The following is a 23,286-nucleotide window of genomic DNA, read 5'->3' as shown; positions in this document are numbered from 1 at the left end:
ATAAAAACAATAAATAATTTTTTTGATGCAACCGAACATGTCAAACCAGACGTGTCAATAAGCTTTTTTGTTGATTGCCTTGCATGACAATGCTTCATGCTAATTTTACGCTTTGAGTTGAAATTTTACAACTTGCAGAAGACACGATTGAGGCAAATATCCCGCTTTCACGACAACTGCATTGCACAGTTTGCATCATTCGCGTCAGCCAGCACAAATTCGCATATATATGCCTGTTTGCACTGTTTTGACTTTATATGTAATGTACATGTGCGAATAATTCATTTTGCTTTTGGTGTGCACTCACCATAAGTTGTAACTTAGTGGACCTTTGCGTCAAAATTAGGCTAAGCTGTAACTTGCGCACAGCTGGTGCAACCGGTCCCTGATTTCATCCAATGGGAACTGACTGTATTGATGACAAATATGGAAAGTTGTGGAGTGGCAGAGCAAATAAATACATTTTGATGAATTCAGCATGATTAAGAACATGCATTAAGAAAATAAATCAGGTTCATTTTGATTTCATATTGACTTTAATTTAGCAAAAAATTGTGTGTGTGTAGCATTAGATTTGCACTTACACAAACACTGAGCGCAAAAAAAATAAAAGAAAGAAAGAATAAAATACTGGTGGTGGCACGTTCACATGAAAATGCGGAAAAGTGACCAAGACATTTTACACAAATGATGATCTTCCCAACAAAATGGGAACGTGACTTTTAAAAGTGCAGGAGTGGAACACATTGCTGGTGAGTCCCGTATCGTGACCATCGGGTGTTTCCCAAAGAAGCTGATCCCAAAGTGAACCAGTCTTTATCCGACTGTGATTTGGGCATGGAAAGGCTACAAGTGATTGTTTTTGGAGAGGTATGCAATAAGGGCCACAGCCACACCCACATAGATGCCCGTCCCAATGGTGATGGACAGTACAGCGAGGAAGAGCGCACGTCTGGAGCTGGAGCTGGCATGGTGAAAGTCTCCTTTAGTCACCGCTTTGTTAGTCTGCATGAAAGTGGGAGAACAAAGACAGAAATAGCACATGTTGACATGTTTTGAAAAGGTCTGGAGTGTGAACGAGCTATGATCGCATAAGAGAGCTGCAGAGAGAAAGAAAACAGAGAAATTATTAATTGGCCGCTCTCCAGCAGCTGACTGACAGATCTGGTAAAGTGCATAAATAATAAGTGCTGCATGACTCAGAGATCTCCTGCGGGGACCCACAGCCTTTGAAGTCCAGGAAATGTTGCCAAGATTAAGGACAGATATTTCTGATGAATTCATTTACATCTCAACACCCCGCTGCCTCAATGTTTTCTTTCCCCGCTCGCTTACAGATGCTCCTTCCTGACCGCTATGAGGTATTTTGCCATCTATTATCTTGATTTATTACATAATGGTGATAATTGCTTGGGGAGAAAAGCTGCACTGTCTGTCTGTAGGCTTGTGTCTTTCATCTTTGCCAACATCCATCAGACAGGTCGGCCCACAATAACCTGATGATACTAATCTGGTCATATTGAAATTGCCCTCACATTTAGCAGCCGATCACAATTCAGCTACTTCTGACCAACTGCATCACGAGGTAGGAACAAAACAAAATTATTCTAGTCATGCCCAACCTAGATTTCTCTCAAAAGTGCATTTCTCATCGCCTGGATGATATCAGACTGGTGTGCATCAGACTTACAATACTGAGAGCATGTAAAAACAGTTGGTAGGTTTGATTAACTTCCATGAATCAGTTCAGACTGTTCAAACATAATTAACTCAAGAGACAGATTCTAGCATCTGGAAGATCCACTAGTTTCCTGTGAAAGTGGTCATTGAAAGGGCAGCTGTAAAATGTATGCGATCTGCCTACTTCCGGGTCTCTTAAGATCACTGCAAGATGTCAGCACTCCCCACAGCATGCAACATGCTGCAGACAGGCATGGGAGTATGTTAATGCCATGGAAATAACACAATGGTCAAAGAAAGAAATTAGAATATGGGGTTAATTGGTGAGAAACTGCACTTTTCAGTTTTTTAAACAGTATTTTTTTGTATGTTGCTTGTCAACGACAGCAGACTTTCACTTTGCTGCAACCAAACATCAAACATTAAGGTGATTTAATTTTGTGAGTGGATAATTTTTTTGTGTGTGTGTGTGTGTGTGTGTGTGTGTGTGTGTGTGTGTATGTGTGTGTGTGTGTGTGTGTGTGTGTGTGCTTACTAATTTAATCATTTTTAGATTTGTAATACATTTAAGCCTCTTAAGCGATATCATTGACTTGATTGCAAATGTTTGCACAGATACTATTTAAACTGAACTGAGCTGAATAATGACAATGAATTCAATGATGAACTGGCTTTACTGTCATTTTGCATTATTGATGCACTGTTTTCCTAATTAATGTTGTTCAGTTGCTTTGACACAATCTGTTTTGTTTAAAGCACTATATAAATAAAGGTGACTTGACTTGACTATTACAGACTTTTACATTAAGTTAAAAATGTCTTGAATTTAGTACAAACACATATTTTCACTTCACAAAACTGATTACTTGTGGATTATTGTGATGTTTTTATCTTCTTTTTAGATTTTCAATCTGATGGCACCCATTTACTGCAGAGCATCCATTGGTGAACAAATGATGTAATGCAAGGTTTATACAAATATTTTCCAAAAAAGAAACACATTTATCTAAATCTTGGATTGTCTGATGGCGAGTAATTTATTATTATTATTATTTTATTTTATTTATTTATTTATTTATTTTTTTGGGGGGGGGGTTGAACTATTTAAAGTTTAGAGAAGAATTTGTGACTCAATTTAATTTACAGCTAGAGAACAACAGAGCCTTGTGATGCATTAATCATAGGTTGTTATGTCAAGTTCAGCAGAGCTGAGCACATTTTATTCCTGCTTTTACTCATCCAGAATTCACTAAATCTATCACTGAAGACCTCATCTAATAAAACTGTCACTGACATTATCATGATGCATTGTTGGAAAAGCAAACAGTCCACTGGCGAGATTTGAGCCCTCATTGGTACACATGAGAGTCTTGTGCGGATGCGTATGCTTCCCTTGGGCTTGCCATACAAACCAAGCTAACATGATTTTTGTAATGCTTGCTGTCAGGGCATAAATTTTAGCTTTGCAGTCCAAGAAGCAAAGCAGTATGTTGTTATTTTCACATCAGTTATTCATTTGTCTTCCTGGCATATATCTTGAATGTTCTTAGGCCTCTGGAAATGTCAAACCGTTCACCAGCACAGCCACTTTAACTCCATACCTTTCAGACTATCCAATGTTTTCGACACTTTCCACTATCTGTCTGTCTCTATCTGTCTGTCTGTCTATCTATCTGTATATCTCTGTCTGTCTGTCTGTCTGTCTATCTCTGTCTGTCTGTTTATCTCTGTCTGTCTGTCTATATCTGTCTGTGTCTGTCTATCTGTATGTCTGTATATCTGTATATCTCTGTCTGATTGTCTGTCTGTCTGTGTCTGTCTATCTGTCTGTCTGTCTCTATCTGTCTGTCTATCTGTCTTTATCTGTTTGTCTCTGTCTGTCTGTCTGTCTTTATCTGTCTGTCTGTCTTTATCTGTTTGTCTCTGTCTGTCTGTCTGTCTGTCTTTATCTGTCTGTCTGTCTGTTTGTCTCTATCTGTCTGTCTGTCTGTCTTTATCTGTCTGTCTGTCTTTATCTGTTTGTCTCTGTCTGTCTGTCTGTCTGTCTTTATCTGTCTGTCTGTCTGTTTGTCTCTATCTGTCTGTCTGTCTGTCTTTATCTGTCTGTCTGTCTGTCTGTCTCTATCTGTCTATCTGTTTGTCTCTATCTGTCTCTATCTGTCTGTCTGTCTTTATCTGTCTGTCTGTCTCTGTCTGTCTGTCTGTCTGTCTCTACCTGTCTATCTGTCTGTCTGTCTGTCTGTCTTTCTGTCTCTATCTGTTTGTCTCTGTCTGTCTGTCTGTCTGTCTGTCTCTATCTGTCTATCTGTTTGTCTCTGTCTGTCTCTATCTGTTTGTCTCTGTCTGTCTGTCTGTCTGTCTCTATCTGTCTATCTGTCTGTCTGTCTGTCTTTCTGTCTCTATCTGTTTGTCTCTGTCTGTCTGTCTGTCTCTATCTGTTTGTCTCTGTCTGTCTGTCTGTCTGTCTGTCTGTCTGTCTATCTATGTCTGTCTGTCTCTATCTGTTTGTCTCTGTCTGTCTCTATCTGTCTATCTGTCTATCTGTCTTTCTGTCTCTATCTGTTTGTCTCTGTCTGTCTCTATCTGTCTATCTGTCTTTCTGTCTCTATCTGTTTGTCTCTGTCTGTCGGTCTGTCTGTCTGTCTCTATCTGTCTGTCTGTCAAGTCAAGTCAAGTCACCTTTATTTATATAGCGCTTTAAACAAAATACATTGCGTCAAAGCAAATGAACAACATTCATTAGGAAAACAGTGTGTCAATAATGCAAAATGAAAAAGGCAGTTCATATTTAAATTCAGTGATGTCATCTCTGTTTTTTTATTTGCAATCAAGTCAACGATATTGCTGTAGATGAAGTGAAGTCTGTATGTCTGTCTATCTATCTGTCTCTATTTGTTTGTCTCTGTCTGTCTGTCTGTCTGTGTCTATCTATCTGTCTGTATATCTCTATCTCTCTGTCTGTCTGTCTGTATGTATATCTCTGTCTGTCTGTCTGTCTGTGTCTGTCTAACTGTCTGTATGTATATCTCTGTTTGTCTCTGTCTCTATCTATCCATCTATCTATCTATCTATCTATCTATCTATCTATCTATCTATCTATCTATCTATCTATCTATCTATCTATCTCTCTATCTATCTGTCTGTCTGTCTGTCTGTATATCTGTATATCTCTGTCTGACTGCCTGTCTGTCTCTATCTGTTTGTCTCTGTCTGTCTGTCTATCTGTCTGTCTGTCTATCATCTATCTATTTGTCTGTCTGTCTAACCGTCTGTCTCTATTTTTAATGTATCCTTTGTTGAAAATTAGTCATGCAGTAGTATTTGAACTTTGATTTGCAAAGTAGTTCATGTCTTCTTCTGCCCCTGCTGTTAATGTGCACAGTCAGTGTGCAAACATGATTAGTAGCCTATTGTTCCATACAGGTGAAGGACTGTACTTAGTAGCCTAATTAATGCTTCACTTTAGACATGCATAATTAATTACAATCAAATCAAAGTAAAAAGTAACAATATAGTAATGACACAGAAGATAAGAAAAAATAAAATTTAAAAGAAACTAAACAAGGCACGTCAATCACTCACTTTGTCGTATCAGTGATTGCACCAGATCTTACTGTGCAGAATATATTTCCTGCAATATTAATATCTGACATTCCTGCATAATCATCAACTACAGCACAAACGCATATTGAAGTGAGCTTATGTGAATCTCTGCGGCGATCCGTGCAAAGAGCACCCACGGTGTTGCTGACGAAATGAAAACCGCATCCACCCATTGTTCAAAAAAGGTATCTTATTCAAAGCTTATGTTCTACAAGACCCACACTTGCACTCTAGCCAAACCATTACATAAGGAGCTTATTGTGTTTGTGTTAGAACACGCTCTAAATGCAATGAATCAGATTATGCACACAGGCTTAGCAAAAACAGATATCACACGAACAGCATTCACTGACCTGCCCAGATTAATAATTACTCATGCTTTGAGATCTAATAAGGACAATTCATGTGAAATTATAATTTGATTGTAATATATCTGATTAGATACTGTTTTCTGTACTGCTATGCATGAGTGGCACTGGTAAATATGCAAACTTATAAGGATAGTGATCAAATGTCTTGTATCTACTAACTATTATAAATAACAGTAATTTATTAAATATTAAATTTTAATCACATTTTCCCCCTTTTAAACCATAATCTTTTGATATAATACTACTTGTTATTTTTAAGAATGTTCTGCAAAAATAAAATCCTTTAGGAAACACTGTGATGAGATTCATCACAACAAAACCCATTACAGTTTTATCGCAATCTAAAATTCAGAATTGATTACTCGCTTTGGTGAAAAGCATGGAAATATGCATGGATGCAATCACTGGGAAACTGAAACTGAAAACATAAAAATGCATCCCTCAATACACAGATGTAATTAGTAGCCAGTCAAACAAAACCACAAACTCACATGAAACAATTTTAAATTGAGCATTGTTTGAGTGCAGGATCTTTGAGTGGAGATGAATGTTTAAGGGCCTGATGTTCTGAGCAGAACAGGAACCATCCGCCCAACTGGAATATTACTTAGAGAATTATCAAATAAAATCTAGATATATTTTTAAGAATGTTGCAACTCAGACCAGCAGTATTGTGATTTACTTTAAGATTTATGTTTTCAGCTAGACATATACAACTTTCATTTGAAAGAAATTAACTGCAGAATATTTTATTTTAACTACTATATAAATTCACAAAAATGTTCAGTTAAGAACTACACTACCCATGGTCCTGAAGAAAAAACAATAATAAAAACAATACTATTGCAGAAAGAGTGGCAGAATGCAGTAGTCTGGGGTTTTCTTCCACTCAGAACCACATACAACATGGGAAATTGTGCCAAGGAAATTGTATTCAGCACTGAATTTTGTATTAGTATTTGCACAGTTTGTGTAATTCCCTTGGTGGATTGAAAAATAAAACATTGCAGACAGTAAACGAACGTTAAAACCATGCTATAAGGCTTGTAGTTAAGTCAAATGCTTTATATCTCTGATTAAGTTTCTATGCAATTGCATTAGCTGACAGCAATAACCTTTTAAAAATGATGCCAGTGAAACAGAATAGAAGAAAAAGAGCTGTTCAAAGAGGCTGCTTTGGCCCCCCTCAAGGCACATCACGCCTGCTTCATTCTCACAGAACGTCCCACCAGCAGATGACTTTCATATCGGCCATCCATTAGCTTCTCGCTGAACCCAGCAGGAAGATGAAAAGCCCTGGAGAAACGCTATGTATGATGTATAATACATGACCATTCTAACAGTTTTGGACTGAGCCTGACACAACTCTGAATTCAAAGCATCTATGTTTCATTTTAATTGCTAAAAAGTGCAAATTACGCACATTCTATCTGTATCCAAGATCTGTATCCAAGTTTAATGCAATAATCAAATTACTCAATTTTTTTCAGTGTACTCTGTATATAGTCTACAAGATGTATCTAGCATCTTTTAGAAGAAATGCATTAATGCATTCAGATGTTTAAAGTTAAATCAGCTGCTTGTGTGACATTTTTACTTGATAAAACATTCTGCAATAATGTAAATCTGTTGAGGTTTGTAGAAGGATTGCAGTGAATTGATTTTGGTGTAGGCTTAGATTTTAAGAACCGGGCTGAGAAAGGATTTCTATATTTCTTTTTCTTTCTTTTTTTTCAGGCAGAGAATTAGAGAGCTGTGGGTGTTGAGTCGTGATGTACCGCTTGAAAGAGAAAGATGGAGAGAAACCGAGCAAGAAGCACCAAAAATGAGGGCCATAAACTGCTTTTAAAGCCAGTGTCAAAAGTGAAAAGTTTAAGCCCACGATGAATCACACAAAACCCATCAAGCACATGTCTAGGACATATTTCAGCCCAAAATCAAAAGAGATTACGATTTATAAAAAGGGGGCCTGTTTTGGAGCCATTGAGATATTTTAAGACTACGTAAATTACTGTAAATTATTGCATAACTGATTAGTTAATATGTATTGTTTATGCAAAAAAATTGGTTTCATTTTTATTTGGAGGTGGAGGTGAATGGAAGGTGTACGAAAGATCAACACCATCATATCTTGTTTTGAAATAAGAGAAGGAATGAGTGAAAATGCTGCAATTACCACTTCTCTGTACAGTTCCCGTCTGAGGCGAATGACCTATCTCTCTCTCAGCACTCTTTCTGTAAGCAATCTCTCTCCTCTCAAGAGCATTGCGGTAAGCTATAAATACAGTTGACACTGCAGCATACTATAGTCACCTTTATGAAACAAACCCGGGAATGCTTCGTCTTTTGCCCTGCAGCATACATCAGACTATAATGACGTATAATGACCGGCTTTTCCCTGACAGTGTGCGCTGAGTTGTGGAAATCTACTATTTAGCTAGGCATACTTCTACAGTTTTAGTTTGTACTCTGGATTATCAAACATAATAGGGAACAAGCACGGTTAAAATATCAATAAAACTTGAATCTGATAATAACAATCATAATGGTAACACTTTCAGAGGTGTCAAGTAACGAAGTACAAATACTGTAGGTAGTTCGGTAGCGAGACATTTTATAAATTAGCGTTTGCGATTGATAACGCGATTGACAATGTTGTGATAAGTAGGCTATACCAACTTTGTAACTCGTTACCCCCCCCGAACAATGGACATAGCAGACGTATGTGACGAATACAGGAAGGTATCAATCAAGTAGGGATCAGGATTATGAGTTATTTTTTATTTTTATTTTTTTGATTTAATCACTTGCATTAATCATTCATTTTGACAGCATTATAACATTTATTGTAAATAGACAACCTTACAAGGGTAATTGTTACTAAGCCGGCACCAATGTTCTTGTCCATTGCCCTCGCAGATTCCTGCAGCTAAGCTTGGATGTACATTTACATTCCATTAAAGGTTATTGATGACATGCCTCTGAAGTTTGACTTTTTGCACCAATAAAATACTTATAGGCAACTGTAAGTAATGTATTTGCATTGTACTAAAATGCGTTTTTATTTAAAATGGGCATTTACGCGGCAGAAACAGGTAGCCTAGTGCATCCCACATTTTTCAACATGAACATTTTAATATAACATTATAGTCATTATGGCCTTTAGAAAAATGTGTTTTTTGAAGAGGTGAAGTTGTGCACAAAAGCTTTTGTTCTTAACGGCATGTTTTTCCTTATATTACCTTTACTTTTATACTTTAAGTAGTTTTGAAACCAGTACTTTTACACTTTTACTTGAGTAAAAAGCTTTAGTTGATACTTCAGCGTCTACAAAAGTCTTTTTAAACCCTAGTATCTATATGTAACGATATGAACTTCTTACTCATTGGGAAGAAGGAGGCGGGAACCGGCGCACAATCAAAACATAATTTTAATATTCAAAATAAATACAAAATGGCGCAACAGCCCCTCAAGGCTGACTGGTGCGCATAAATAAAAAGCAAACACATAAAATAATGTCCCAGGCCTGGTCCTCTCTCGTCCTTCACGGTCGTCACTCCAGTTTTATATCCTTCCATCTCCTACGTGGGACTCGATACTGGCGGTGGGGCGCAGGTGTAGCTCATCTCCAATCACTACACCTGGCCTCACTCCTCGTTCCCACGCCTCTCGGCCCCGCCCCACTCGCCACATACACCCATCGCCCCTCGCAGGCCGGGGGGTACCCTCGAGACTGTGCTCTACTCCCCCCCCCCCTTCCCTCCGGGGGGGACCGCTCACGGGGACCTGCGGGAACCTGGGGGTAGGACAGACGAGGCGAGAGAAAAGGAGATGGAAGGAGGAGCGACAGGGACGAGAGAGGGGAGAGAGGAAAAAAAAAAAAAAATCCGGTTCCCAGACGCACTGCTGCTCGGCCCTCCACCGGCTGGGTGATCTCCTCCGCGGTGCCCGGCGGTGGCACTGGACGGCCCTCGGCGGACGGCACGACACTCCTCCGCCGCCCGGTGGACGGCGACGGCTCCTCCGATTTTGGGCAGCGGCAGGAGTCCCCCGTTCCCTGCCCCTCAGGATTCCGTCACGGAGGCGGCAGGCTCCGGCCCCCTGGCGAACGGCGCCGACTCCTCCGCTCCCTCACGGACGGCAGCCGCCCCTCCATATCGTGGGCGGCCGGCAGCGAGCTCGCCCGTCCCCGGCAACTCGCTCCAGCCCACCGCCTCGAGCGTCCCTGGCGGCACATACCTCGCCTGCTCGAGGGCACCGCGGATTCACCACAGCGGCGAGGGATCTTCAGCAGCGCGTCCCTCCTTCTCCCGGGTTTCGGCACCACTGTAACGATATGAACTACTGTAACGATATGAACTTCTTACTCATTGGGAAGAAGGAGGCGGGAACCGGCGCACAATCAAAACATAATTTTAATATTCAAAATAAATACAAAACGGCGCACCAGCCCCTCACGGCCGACTGGTGCGCATAAATAAAAAGCAAACACATAAAATAATGTCCCAGGCCTGGTCCTCTCTCGTCCTTCACGGTCGTCACTCCAGTTTTATATCCTTCCATCTCCTACGTGGGACTCGATACTGGCGGTGGGGCGCAGGTGTAGATCATCTTCAATCACTACACCTGGCCTCACTCCTCGTTCCCACGCCTCTCGGCCCCGCCCCACTCGCCACACTATACTTCTACCTGAGTAATGAATGTGAATACTTTTGACTCCAGTGAACACTTACTTAAAGCCTTTGTGTGTAATGTATTATAAAAGTTGTTGTAATGCATGACTTATGCCTTACATTTATAACACTAATTTCATTGTTACACTATGCTTTTCAATTTCAATGAATGTATTCATTGTTTCTGCATGAATAATAAAAATAATAATCCTAAATAAAAAGAAAATATTAATAATATGCCTCAGTTTGGAGAATAGATGGATGACAGATCATATTAAGATCAACTTTTTATGGTACACTTTACTAAAAGGTTGTTGCACCAAATATATTTCAATAAAAAGTCAAGTACAATGGATGCATTTCACAGGAATGTACAAAAAAAGCAATTCTGCCTGTCGCTAACAATATATCCAAAAATGTTGCACCAAAAAATAATTATTTAAAACCCTTTGTTAAACAACTCATGGCCTCTTCTGGCTTACTGCTTCATTATAAAACAGATTGTTCAGACAATGTTGTAAAGTAGCCATTATACTGTACACACACCTGTGACCACGCATCAGTTCTGATATGTTGCTAGGCAACTGTAAACAGCCTACACACTCAAAAATAAGAGTGTTTCACTGGCATCGATGGTTCCATAAAAACATTAAACATCCCCAGAACATTCCGTTCCACAAAAGATTCTTTATCCACCTTATTCCTAAACACGTAAGTAGGTCTATGGAAAGACTTCCTGTTGATTAGCCGCTATAGAGAAATAATGAGAAGAATAACAACATGCAGTAAACGGTAAAACTGTTTGCATTACAAACCTGTGTGTTCATAATTCAAATAGCACACTAAAATACTATGGTAAGACAGACCAATTTGCAATATCAAGCAGCAAAAGGAGTGGTTTTGTTCTGCTAAAAATAGCTGAGACTGGAAGCAAGACCCATTAAATTAACAAATAGCCATTTTTACGTGAAAAACAAGGTGGATAGTGGAAAAGGCTTCTTTAGATTTTTACAATGTTCTTCACAATAAAAAAATTATTCTTCTAAGAACTGTTCACTGAAAGGTTCTTTGGGGAATCAGAAATGGTTCTTCTGTGGCATCACTGTGAAAACCTGCTTTTAGAACCTTTATATAAAATCATGTGCACATTATTAGTATTAATAAATGAAACTACTTCTTGAACATTGGCATTTACGTTGGTCGTGATAGAGATCTTCTCACCTCATGAGACAGGCAGAAAGCTGCGATGCCCAAGGGCCAGAAACAGCAGATCATGGAGAACACACTGAGGCCCAGGTGGTCCCTCGGAGGCATCAGGAGGAAATTGTCTTCGCTCTCTGAGTCACTTGAGTACTCACTCTGCAGAAAACACACAAAACACTGAATGAATCAGATGACAGAGCAGCTTTTCATCCAACTCTCTCCATTTCACATCTCTCTGCTTCTTTTCAGGAAAAAGGAAGACCAGGAAAGTGGAGTAACGTATCTGGACTTTTTGTACTGTTCGACAGTTTGTTGTTCCAAAAAAATATTATAATGAAATTAATTTGATTTTAATAGAATACAGTATTTCTTAACTGCTATTTTCTATTTATTTTCTTACTAAGGAATTGCGTAAGATGTGGCAAGTGTTTTTGCTAGTTTCAGCCTGACGCAGTTCTAATTTTCCAGTCCTGTGTCGTGTTGTTTAAATAGCCAATGCATTTGCACCCATTTGTGCGCCAATGAGCGTGCTGGTCTAAAAAAGAGCTGTGTTCAGAAGCATTGTTGGCATGTTGCTGTTTTGAGGAACGGCAAAGTTTGTTCTGGTCTAAAGTCTGGCACAATATTTTTTCTTTGTTATTTAAATAGCACGTTAATAATATGCACCTGGTGCACAACCTGTGTACTCTTTGCTTATTACACACAGAGGGATGCGCAGCAGCACAGAAACATAAAAAAAAGCGCAACTGTCTTTTACAGGGGATGGGCGATGAGACTCTGATTGGTTTATTGCGCATTATGCCAAAAAAACACCCATTACTCATTAAGAGAATTAAGGTGCGCTTTAGACCATGCACTTAGATCATTAAAATAAAGCCCAAAATCTAAGAAGAATTTGAACTCCTGAAAATAATTATCATAATAATGTAAATCATAGTTTTAACCTGAAAACGACAGTAAATTAGTTCTTACAATTAAATTACATATATTGCTATGTTAAACCATCTACAATTATCATTTTATATGCGACTTATATCAGATTTTTAATGTAACATTTTACTGTATTTTTCAGAAAAATTACAAACTTTTTTTTACTGTGATGCTACTGTTGTCTTAATCAAAATACGTGCCTCTAAATACATTTCTGCAGCAAGATTATTATGTACCTTACTGAATGTTTCGCAGCAGTTTTAAAGTGAAACGTCCATTGAATGGCGCTAAAAAACACGTTCAAATCACAACTCTGGATTGTTTTTGTCATGCTGATATACAGGGAGGTATTGCTGTGTTTGTATTGCGTTGCTTAAGTTGCTATTTTTTCTATTAGTTTTGTTGAACCGTAGTTTTACGGGATTCATACCAAAGCTCTTCATCACTTAAGTGCAATGCCATATCGTGTGAGCTACAGAGCAAACCTGCTGGATTAGAAAACTCATGCATATGAAGTTGGATATGTGACGCTAACCTTCAGATGCATCAGTTTTCAAATCGCGCGGCATGTTAAAATTGTTTTGTGATTTGTGAAAAGGTGATTATGTGAAAATTAGTCTTTATTATTCGAAAGTGTAGATCTGCATTATACAGAGCCCAGCTCATGGCATGCAAGAAAAAATAAATAAATTGTGCTCACGATTTACTAATTTGTTCCCTCGATGTACTATAACATGCAGACAATTACTAATTTGTTCCCTCAATTTGCTAATTTTCCCTCGATTTACTAAATTGAGCGCACAATTTATGAATTCCTTCTCTCGATTTATAAATTGTGTGCACTATTTAGTAAATCGAGGGAAAGAAATAGTAAATCGTGCACACTATTTTATTCCTGCATGCCATGTGCGGGGCTCCGTAGCATTATGTATGCAACCATTCAAAAATGTTTTCTTTGCACATCATACAAAGCAAAATTAAACATATTAAATATTTTATATTACAGTAATAGGGAAAATTGCAAAAATGTATATATAAAATACAATTTAAAAAAACTATTAAAGTTTGGAGCGAAAATTTACCTGGGAATGTTCTTGTAAGATTCCTCTGATTCAATCTGACACATACAATGTTTGTGAAACACAAGACATGTCCTGTAGTGCTTAATTCGAGGCAGCATGGAGAAATTAAATGACAAATGGATGTTAATATTCTTTGGATTGTATCATGTGGGTACACCATATTTTTAATCATGCAAAAGCGATGAATGTAGATTGAACAGTCTGATTGCCAAGTTCCAGATTGACCTCATCCACAAACCTCAGCTCACATCTTGCAAGATCTCATTTGCTCAGATTGGCTTTTGCTGTGAAGCAGCAAGTTGCTCTGATAAACTGGCACATCGTTTTCCAAACAGCGTGTCATATGATGCAATGTGTGCGAGGATGTAACGGTGCAACAGACTGAGAAGTGTGTCTGCATAATAGAAATGTCAAGTGTTCCATTAATTTGATTCCAGAAAGATCTTCAAAAAGGCCAGAGCCTCTAAATGCTGCGTTTATGAAAGGAGGCACGATAGAGTTCTCTCTGCAGGTAAGAAAGCAGCGGATGCAAATTCACTTCTCACGGAAAATATAAATAAATGAAGCACTTGTGAAAGCAATAAGGGGAAGTGTTACATGAGTCATCGGAGCGGCTGCACATGCTGTCCCGTGCTGTATGATGTGATGTTTTTTCAGGCCAGTGCAATCAGATTTTCATTCCCCATGTTTAATAGACTGATTAATCTCTCCATAAATTACATTTTTGATTAGCCGTTGATGCTGTATTATGAAATACCCAAAAGAGATATGAGAGTGCCTGCAGAGGGTTACGCAGTGTATTGAGCTGTAATTGAACTATCACAACATGCTGCAAGCGACCACATGCAGCGACAGTTTCCCTAAAATTTATATTCCAAGAGAATTACAAAAGAATCTGCACTGAGTCAAATTTCCCATTAAAATGAAAAGGTATACGCCATGATACAATCATAACCACTTTACAGTTCACACCTAAAATTACTTTTCCCCCTCATGTTTTTCTAAACCTATCTTGTTTGTGACAGTATGAAAATAAATAAATAAGGTAATTGTAAAAAAAAAAATATGGTAACAATTCTGGCATTTTTTTTTTCTTACAATTTGAAGACAAACTCTCAAAATTGCACAAATTCGCAATTCTGAATTATTTTTAACCCTGACTTTTTTTTTTAATTAACTCCTTGAAATTCTGTTTTCACAATGCACTGGATAGCTGGCCAACCAGAGCACACCTCGCTTTTCAGAACAATGAGTTTTGTAAAATGACGCGTTTTAGAAAGGCGGGGAATTCAGGAGAAACAATAATGTACATTATGTGGAAAATGAGGTGTTTTTTTTTTTACCTTAAACACATTTAATTAAACTAAGTACACAAAATAATGTTCTTTTTTTAGCAACGTCAAATGACCCAAATTCAAAATAGAATTATTACAGATACAGATTAAGAGATCATATTTTAATGCTATGGTCAATAACTGATAAATGGCTTTTATTAATATAAAAATATTTAAAAAATGTAAAGAATAAAATAAAAAAACAATAATAAACAATAAAATCCTGCTTAGGGAACACATACTGTATGACCAGCAGCGGCCCTGATGTTATATATATATATATATATATATATATGTGTATATATCACCACATTTTCATTTTTAAGCTTCTGACTGTATAATCATATAAGCCTTTTTGGGGTCATGTATTTTAATCAAAGTGAAACAGCACATCTGCAGTTTGTCTGTGCTCTCCGTTGCTCTCGCGCAGGACTCTGTGAAGCTGCACATCGGACTCAGAACAGAACAGGTGGTGCAAACAGGCGGGCAGCAGCAGGAAACTGGCCTCTCTTTACACTCTCTACACAGCCTTCTGATCACCCACTCTCTCTCCCAGTCATCCGGCAAGAGCTCCAGACACGTGCTCGCTCAGATCAGCAGCACCATATGACAGGGTGCTGTTAAAGTAGAGCTCACACCATCCTTATAACACTGGATAACAGTATGGTTTACATAGAATCACCTCTAAAGAAAACATTTGGGAGTTGCATAAATTATTTGAAAAGACCAAGCTGGCTCTGCACTAAAAGCCTGGTCTACTGTATGTATAAGGGTGCGCATGCTGAAAAAGTGACATATTTGATTACGTGATCGAAGCACTTCCTGTAATGCACATTGGTCCCCTCACAGGTTTGTGAGGTCGTGCATACTTTAAAGTCAGTGCATCAATCCTGAGATTGAGATTTTTCAGTTCATAGTAAATGCTGCAACACACTATCTTATTTCTGTATCTGCTCTGAGTCTGGGTTGTTTTAGCATGCATCTGGGAACAGAACCATGCACCAACAATCTTCCTAAACGTGCAATGAGAAGTTCTTACAAACACAATGTTGTCCACAAAAGAGAAGCTTTAAGGACTTGCTTCTACATTTTAAACCAGAATGAAAGCTTGTTTTAATGTCTGCAAGTAAATAAATTAAGACAAACTAAATTTAAAACAAATAAATTCAGATGAATTAGCATTATAAGTGTAACATATTTTTTTTAATACTTAAATTGACAGTGACATATTACAATCATAATATTACAATAGTAATATATCTTTTTTGTATTTAAAAAAATTATATATTTTTCTTAAATACGTGATTTTTTTATTTTACAGTGAAATATTACAATAGTTTTGCAATATTTTTAAATGTACTTAAAATAATAATTCTTGCATTTGTATTTTTCTTAAATGCTTGATTTTACAATAATATCTTTTAATAGTAATATTATTTTGCTAAAAGAAAATTGTGTACATCATTGTTTTCCTTAAATACCTTTTTTTTTTAAATATTACTATGAAATACCACAATAGTAATATTTTTTATTTTGTTTAATATTTGTATTTAGTCAGAAAAATAATCTTAATAAAATAGCAATAATAATAACGATTATAATCATATTTTCATATAATCACAAATGCTGATTTTTTAACCATTTTAAACTGCAATCACAATTTCATCAGAACAATCCCCCGCCAAATCATGCAGCCCTACCACTGACTTTAACCTTATGCACAAAACGTCTTATGTGCTCTTTTGTGCATCTGGATGAACTATGAGTATTAATCTGCAATCTCTCACCTCGAGTTCCTGAAAGTCATCGTCGTCGTCATCTACATCATAGGAGAGCGTCTGGATCTTGGCGTCCTCCATTGAGAGCTCCAGCAGTTTGCCGTCGGTGAACAGACCGTCTTTAGTGACAGCGGAGCCGGACGAGGCGGGGGTCATCTCCTCAATGAAGGTGGTCTCGCAGCAGTCCCCCCCATCTCCCCAAGCTCTCAACACGCTCTCGGGGTACAAAAGGAGGTTGGGTCTGTAGTAAGGGTCTATAGCCTGGGGCAGGGCGCTGGGGTTGAGCAACTGTGGGGGTCCTCGACCATCCGGTGTCCCATTTATGTCCTTGGACACCACATGGCCCTGGTACTGAGGGGCAGAATAGACCGACACCAGTCCTTCCTTAGTCTCCACCATTAGGCTGTGGGTATTGATCAGACCATTACGTTTGCAACATTCATGTCCCAAGTCTGCACTCCCCACTAATGGGCTCTTCCCTTGAGTAAGAGCATCTTTCTCATCTGCGGCTCCTGTTTCATGTCGTGTTCGGACCCCTTTCTCCATGCTGGTCTGTCGGTGTGGAGGAAGCCTTGCCTCACGTATGGCTTTGTGGAGGCATGAGGTTCAAGTATCCCTCTTTCCTGCAAAAACCACATCAGTCTGGTTATAAAATGATAATATCATGATGGGAGAATTCGATGCCACACACATCAACAAGCGTCTTGAGTATAATAGAAAGAGTGGAAGAATTATGTTGGTGAATGGCTGTGTATAACAAAAGAGCTTGTCATATTTTAACCAAAAATCAGCTGAAAGAATGTGTAAAATTATATTTTGCTCAAATGTGTTCTCATTCATTCTGCACCTTAAAAAAAAGGAAAAAAAAGAAATGCATTACTGTCATTAGCAAATGTGATTAGCAAATTAATGGCTGTGGTTAAGTTTTAACCCCGAAAAAAATAAATAAACAGTAACAAAAATTAATTAATGAATACATTAATTTATACTACCAAAACTATCAAAACATCTTTTGAAAGTAACAAAAAGAGAAGAATTTAATGCATAAATACTGTAAATTGTAGTGTAAACTTATTATTATAATATTTAATATTATGTTAGAATAATTATTAATAAAGCTTCATTTTTATTTTACAATACATTTGTATCTTACAACAGTGATATATTTCAGTCATCTTTTTTTTAAATAAAATTAAAACAATCATAACAATAGTTGATTATTATTATTGTTGTTGTTGTTATTGTGATTATTATTATTTATTTATTTTCTGAAAGCCACTATAGGCTACATATTGTGGACTGAGACATTATCACTTTTAAAATAGGTTTAAATCTACTCATATCTAATAAAATCTAATAAAGACTCAAAAGTTGTTGTTTCCCGACCGTGTGACTGTTGCTTGCTCTTATTTAATGCATGTCTAGGCCATTGATCTCAGCACCACCGCATTATCCAAAACCCTTCGCCCGGGTATACACAAACTTTCTTTTGTGCTAGGTTCAGCAGTGTGCCGAATCGAAGCTGTGCCCGATGCTGGGGGCACCTAATGGGTGCACAGCATCCTATAATCTGATTTAGAGTCACTGCCCCGAGCACCATCCATCACACCGTCAGCAGTGTCCTGTAAGCAGGAACGTGATCGCAGCAGTTTTCTTCAAAATCACAGAGCCACAGGAAAATATAGATTCATCCCAGCTTTATCCAATCTGATGTCTGTGAATATGAGTGAATCAGATATCACAATTTAAACCAGCTCTTTAAGGCTAAAGGCATCTGTGAAAAGGATTGAACACCCTAAAGAGAGCTGGATGTCCTCCAAGGAAACATATATCAGTTTAACAGGGCTGGTGTGAAAACATCAATACCACATTAAAGACTCCATGAACATAAGATTGAACACTAGCATGAGACCTATACATCAGCCAGCTCATTAAATTCAATGATATTTAGTTGTTTTCAGATTATCGGCACAGGGTTAGCCCTAATTAGCCTAACTGAGGTGTTTATCTCCACACTTGTCTGATGCAGATTCTACTGACAACTTTGTCAATAGATTTATGTCTAAATGTAAATGTAAATGACAAATCTGTAAATGTTGCATAAATGTTTCTTTTCAATTCATTTGTTTTACGTAATTGTAGCCTATACTATGCTTAATAAATGCATTGGCCATAAAAAAAAAAAAAAAAAAAAAACTAATTTTGTTTACAATAGCTGTATCAAAGGCATAAACCAAACTTATTATTATCCTCTATATGTAGGTAAGTGACTTTTTTTCTTCAGGCAAGCCTGTATGTTTAGTCTGTATCAAATATAAATTATAATTGTGTTGTAATGTGTGTGTTTTTAGTGACTGAAAGGCACCAGTTAATCATTTTAAATAATCTTGTTAAACTTAAAAAATATATGAATTGTAATAACTATAGACCACGGCAATTTCTTATGATGCCCATAAAAATAAATCTTAGTTGAGGTAACACATAAAACACATGGGTGGTTAAATTTACTTAACTTACACAACTTGCATACACTTCTTAATGTTTGACCAATTAAAACATTTTAGCAGCATGGACTGTAAACTAGTTCAGTAAAGGTTGAGCCAACTAAAAAATAAAAATTCAGATCTCACTTTGAAGACAGAAATTGACTGAACATATCATTTCTGTGGAACTAGTTACTAAATAATAATTATTTGAAGCTAATTATTATAATATATATTTATGCACTGACCAAAATTATAAACGCAACACTTTTGTTTTTGACCCCATTTTTTATGAGCTGAACTCAAAGATCTAAGACTTTTTCTATGCACACAAAAGGCCTATTTCTCTCAATTATTGTCGACAAATCTGTCTAAATCTGTGTTAGTGAGCACTTCTCCTTTGCTGAGATAATCCATCCAAAAACAAAAGTGTTGCATTTATAATTTTGAAAATGACAAGACATACAGCAAAGTGTGTTTACCCATACTCAGAATTCGTGCTCTGCATTTAACCCATCCAAAGTGCACACACACAGCAGTGAACACACACACACTCACTGACAAAGGAGTATATTTTAAAGGCTAGCGCACTCAACTGTTGGCGAAATGGAGCTTTGTGCTTGTGTATCCTACCTCTCTCATTCAGCACAAATCTAAATATTCCATAATATTTCCATATTTGTGATGCATCAGAATGTAAATTATAGGCTTTGTACCAACTGAACTGTCAAGTTAGCAATGCTGAAACTGATGTGTTTCTGTGTGTGTGTGTGTGTGTGTGTGTGCTCACTTCAACTGTTTCCTTATACCAGGAGAATCAAATTAAAACACTCAGTAATTTATTGTCTTATTAATAATGCATCATTGTAAAAGGTTAAAAACAAAACAATGTGCTTTTATAAAATAAATAAAACAAATAGAATGCCACTTTCTGCCATTTGAGTTTCTGTTCTGTGAACAAATTAAGCCTGTCACAAAAACTCACTGAAATTCAGTATAAATGTGTTCCTGTAGCTCAAGTGGTAGAGCATTGCATTAGCAAATGCAAGGTTGTGGGGTTCGAATCGCAGGGAACACATGATGGGAGAAAATTGTTAGCCTGAATGCAGTGTAAGTCGCTTTGGATAAAAGCGTCTGCTAAATGCATTCATTTAATTTTAATTTTAATTTAATATATAGGCTACATTACGTGTTGCAGTTTTTCTGTTTGTTTATCTGTTAACTAAATCAAACATACTGTATTTCAATTATTTATTCCTTGTATGTATATATGTACTGCATTTTTTTTTATGTTGTACTATTCTGTTCAAAATAAATAAAAGAAAACTAGCACATTAGATTTGTTGTTTTTTCCTGTTGAACCGAAATCGTATCAGAGCACAACCCAGAAGATAAGTTACCAGTTCTGGAAACAACTCTGTCGATTCTGTTGCTTCTAGATCCAGGTATCGGAATCAATACAAAAATCAGCCCCAACGTTTTCACCTGGGAAATGTAAAATCTGAAATGGGTCTCAAGTCCAGTCATCAACGCTTTAAGTGGAAGCGAAGGAAAGCTCTGCGACTCCATTCAACCCTGTACGCTGATCCAGACCGGCATTTAATCTGTGCATTGCATGGTGACAATTAAAGCAAAGAAGAAATGTATGCAAATGCTTGCCAAATTACAATACACAATATTAATTAATTGTTCAGGGAACCTGTATAAAAACTTTCACTGTGTGCCATAACATCACATGGCAATAGGCCGTGATTATTCAGTACACAGCATTATCCCCACTCCTTCTTTTTCAAAACATCTGATTTTTCATTAGCCTACATTCAATTTTTTATTTATTATTTTTTATTTTTATTTTTTTTTACCCACAGCAGTTTTATGTAATCTGAACTCTTATTTTCTCTCAAACAATCAATTAAAGGTAATTTCAAAAACTGAAATAGCCTATAGCATTTCAAAAACCAAAACATCTGAAGGGTTTTGCACTGCTAGTCTTTTCTGGGGGGAAAAAAGCAAACAAAAACACGTCAAATCTGTCTGATGCACAGACCCTTGTAAATATGTCACAGAAGAACCAAACATACAGACCACATCAATGCAAGATTAATTATTTAAAGAGTATATGATCCTCCACCATTACAGTCATCAATCAATCAACCTGCGCATCAAGTGAGCTCTGCTCTATCTCTATGTCCTATGCGTATAATGCACCAGTGCAACTGTGCAAGAAGGATGAACAGAGACAAACAGACCACGAGAAAGGTTTCTGTTGCCAGGCTTCAGAAAGGCTGTGAAGCACTGATGTCATCTTGGTGCAATCATTCTTTTGCTGTACAAGTTCGTGATCAGACTGGTAACTTACCTTCCGAGGTGAGCTGGTGTAGCAGTCAGTAAATGTGAACAACGAGTAATCTCAATGACTGGTGAAACGTTCGAGTCATGTATCCGTCTACAACTGTATTTGTGGAGCACAGAAATAAATAAAAAGTGCGAGTGTCCAGTTTTTGTCCCTGTTTCGAAGAGTCATATATCAAGAGTGAGGGAAAAAAATCACCAGCAAAGACGTTTCATGCGGACACGATGTCGATTATACTGCATTTTGCCAGCCGTTTTAATACGACTGCGGTAAGAGTAGTTATTAGGCGAACAGACGCGTCGAGACTGTTGATGTCGAAGCACTATAATGCACTGCTTTCTCCTCTTCTGCGGTCTTTATATTGATGCGCTCGGGTCCCCCTGGGTCCTAAAGATCGCACGGGACAGGCCCGTCTGTCTTCATGATTTATATGGATTTATTGCTTGTGCTTAATTAACATTTTTACTAAGTAACAATACATCAACAGCGCGTGCCAGTTTCCCGCTATGGCTATGTATGAATGAAACGTGTGTTGTTGACCAATCAGAAGCCAGGAACTTTGGTTTATAAACTAAACAAATTCCATCACACATTGAGATCAAATTATGACATGTGCATAGACAAAGAAAATTAATAATAATAATAATAATAATAACAAATCGTATTATTAGGCTAAATGAAATATAGTTGGAGGAGAAATTAAGATTAAGATATGAAGTGAAATATTTATCTTCCTTCCAAAATTAGTCCTGTTCTTAAAAAGAAAAATAACAGTGAAATTGTTGAATGCTGTCTACATCAATATTGTTTATTTGACATTAAATCTTGCATGTTATTTATTGTTTTAAGATTCGTGTTTAAGAGAGTAAGGAACAATTTGGTGCATTATAGGCAAGATTTTAGCTGGTGCCAGCCAATTCCACCACTAATCATTCACTCAGAAACCTGTCATATGGCTTTATGACATAAAAACTAATAATAGGTTGCAATATAAATAAGAGTGTATAATAAATATGCAATATTAAAAAAACTGACATTAAGTCAGCTACCTAGTTATTTGGGAAAGTCATGGCCTAGTGGTTGGAGTTTGACTCCTAACCCTAGGATTGTGGGTTTGAGTCTCGGGCCGGCAATAACACGACTTATGTGCCCTTGAGCAAGGCACTGAACCCCCAACTGCTCCCTGGGCACTGCAGCATAAATGGCTGCCCACTGCTCCAGGTGTGTGTTTACAGTGTGTGTGTGTGTGTGTGTGCACTTTGGATGGGTTGAATGCAGAGCACAAAATCTGAGTATGGGTCACCATGCTTGGCTGAATAATGTCACGACACTTATTTGAATTAGAGAACTTGAAAGGTAGCTGCAATATTTATTCTAATCTTTAGCACATTGTAAAATTGCAATACTAATATGTATGTCTTAATTCCTTCATTTCAAACATGCACTTATCTGGATTTCGCATGTCTGATTCTGATTACCCGTTTTCTTACAAGCAAATCTGATTCCTATTCATTAATAGGCCACATTTTTTTCTTTTTTAGGCAAGAGACAAGAAAGAATGAAAATATGAGTACACGTACAAGATGTTTATTTCGCACTATTGCAGCCCAAATCATTATCATCATTCATAACCATAATCAAATCCCAAGTAAGAGCAATAGTAGGCTATATAATCACACCTGCCTTACCAAACACAACTACTAATAATAAGGGGAAATGCTGAAGAGATGATTCTGCATAAAGTTGGTGGTTTGCAGAATTTAGACCCTCTGTAGAAATTAATTTAGCAAATAACA

At 37.4% G+C, this 23,286-nt stretch overlaps 1 protein-coding gene across 2 annotated transcripts; it reads right to left on the bottom strand.

Moving 5' to 3' along the window:
- Positions 1-517: 517 nt before the first annotated feature.
- Positions 518-21,860, bottom strand: LOC127969802 (synapse differentiation-inducing gene protein 1-like). Of its 2 annotated transcripts, none has more exons than XM_052571902.1 (4): positions 21,497-21,851; positions 16,664-17,277; positions 11,549-11,686; positions 518-1,005 (listed from the first exon to the last, which is right to left on the bottom strand). In XM_052571902.1, the coding sequence occupies exons 2-4, from the start codon at positions 17,198-17,200 to the stop codon at positions 847-849; spliced, it is 834 nt and encodes a 277-aa protein (XP_052427862.1). In that variant the 5' UTR covers positions 17,201-17,277; positions 21,497-21,851; the 3' UTR covers positions 518-846. The 2 variants fall into 2 exon arrangements, with proteins under 2 accessions (XP_052427862.1, XP_052427863.1); XM_052571903.1 differs by lacking the exon at positions 518-1,005 and adding an exon at positions 11,091-11,452 and having other exon boundaries at positions 21,497-21,860.
- Between the last annotated feature and the right edge of the window lie 1,426 nt (positions 21,861-23,286).

This window comes from Carassius gibelio, chromosome B13 (genome assembly GCF_023724105.1).
Source record: "Carassius gibelio isolate Cgi1373 ecotype wild population from Czech Republic chromosome B13, carGib1.2-hapl.c, whole genome shotgun sequence".
Classification (NCBI taxonomy): domain Eukaryota; kingdom Metazoa; phylum Chordata; class Actinopteri; order Cypriniformes; family Cyprinidae; genus Carassius; species Carassius gibelio.
This window is presented reverse-complemented; position numbering and strand designations above follow the sequence as displayed.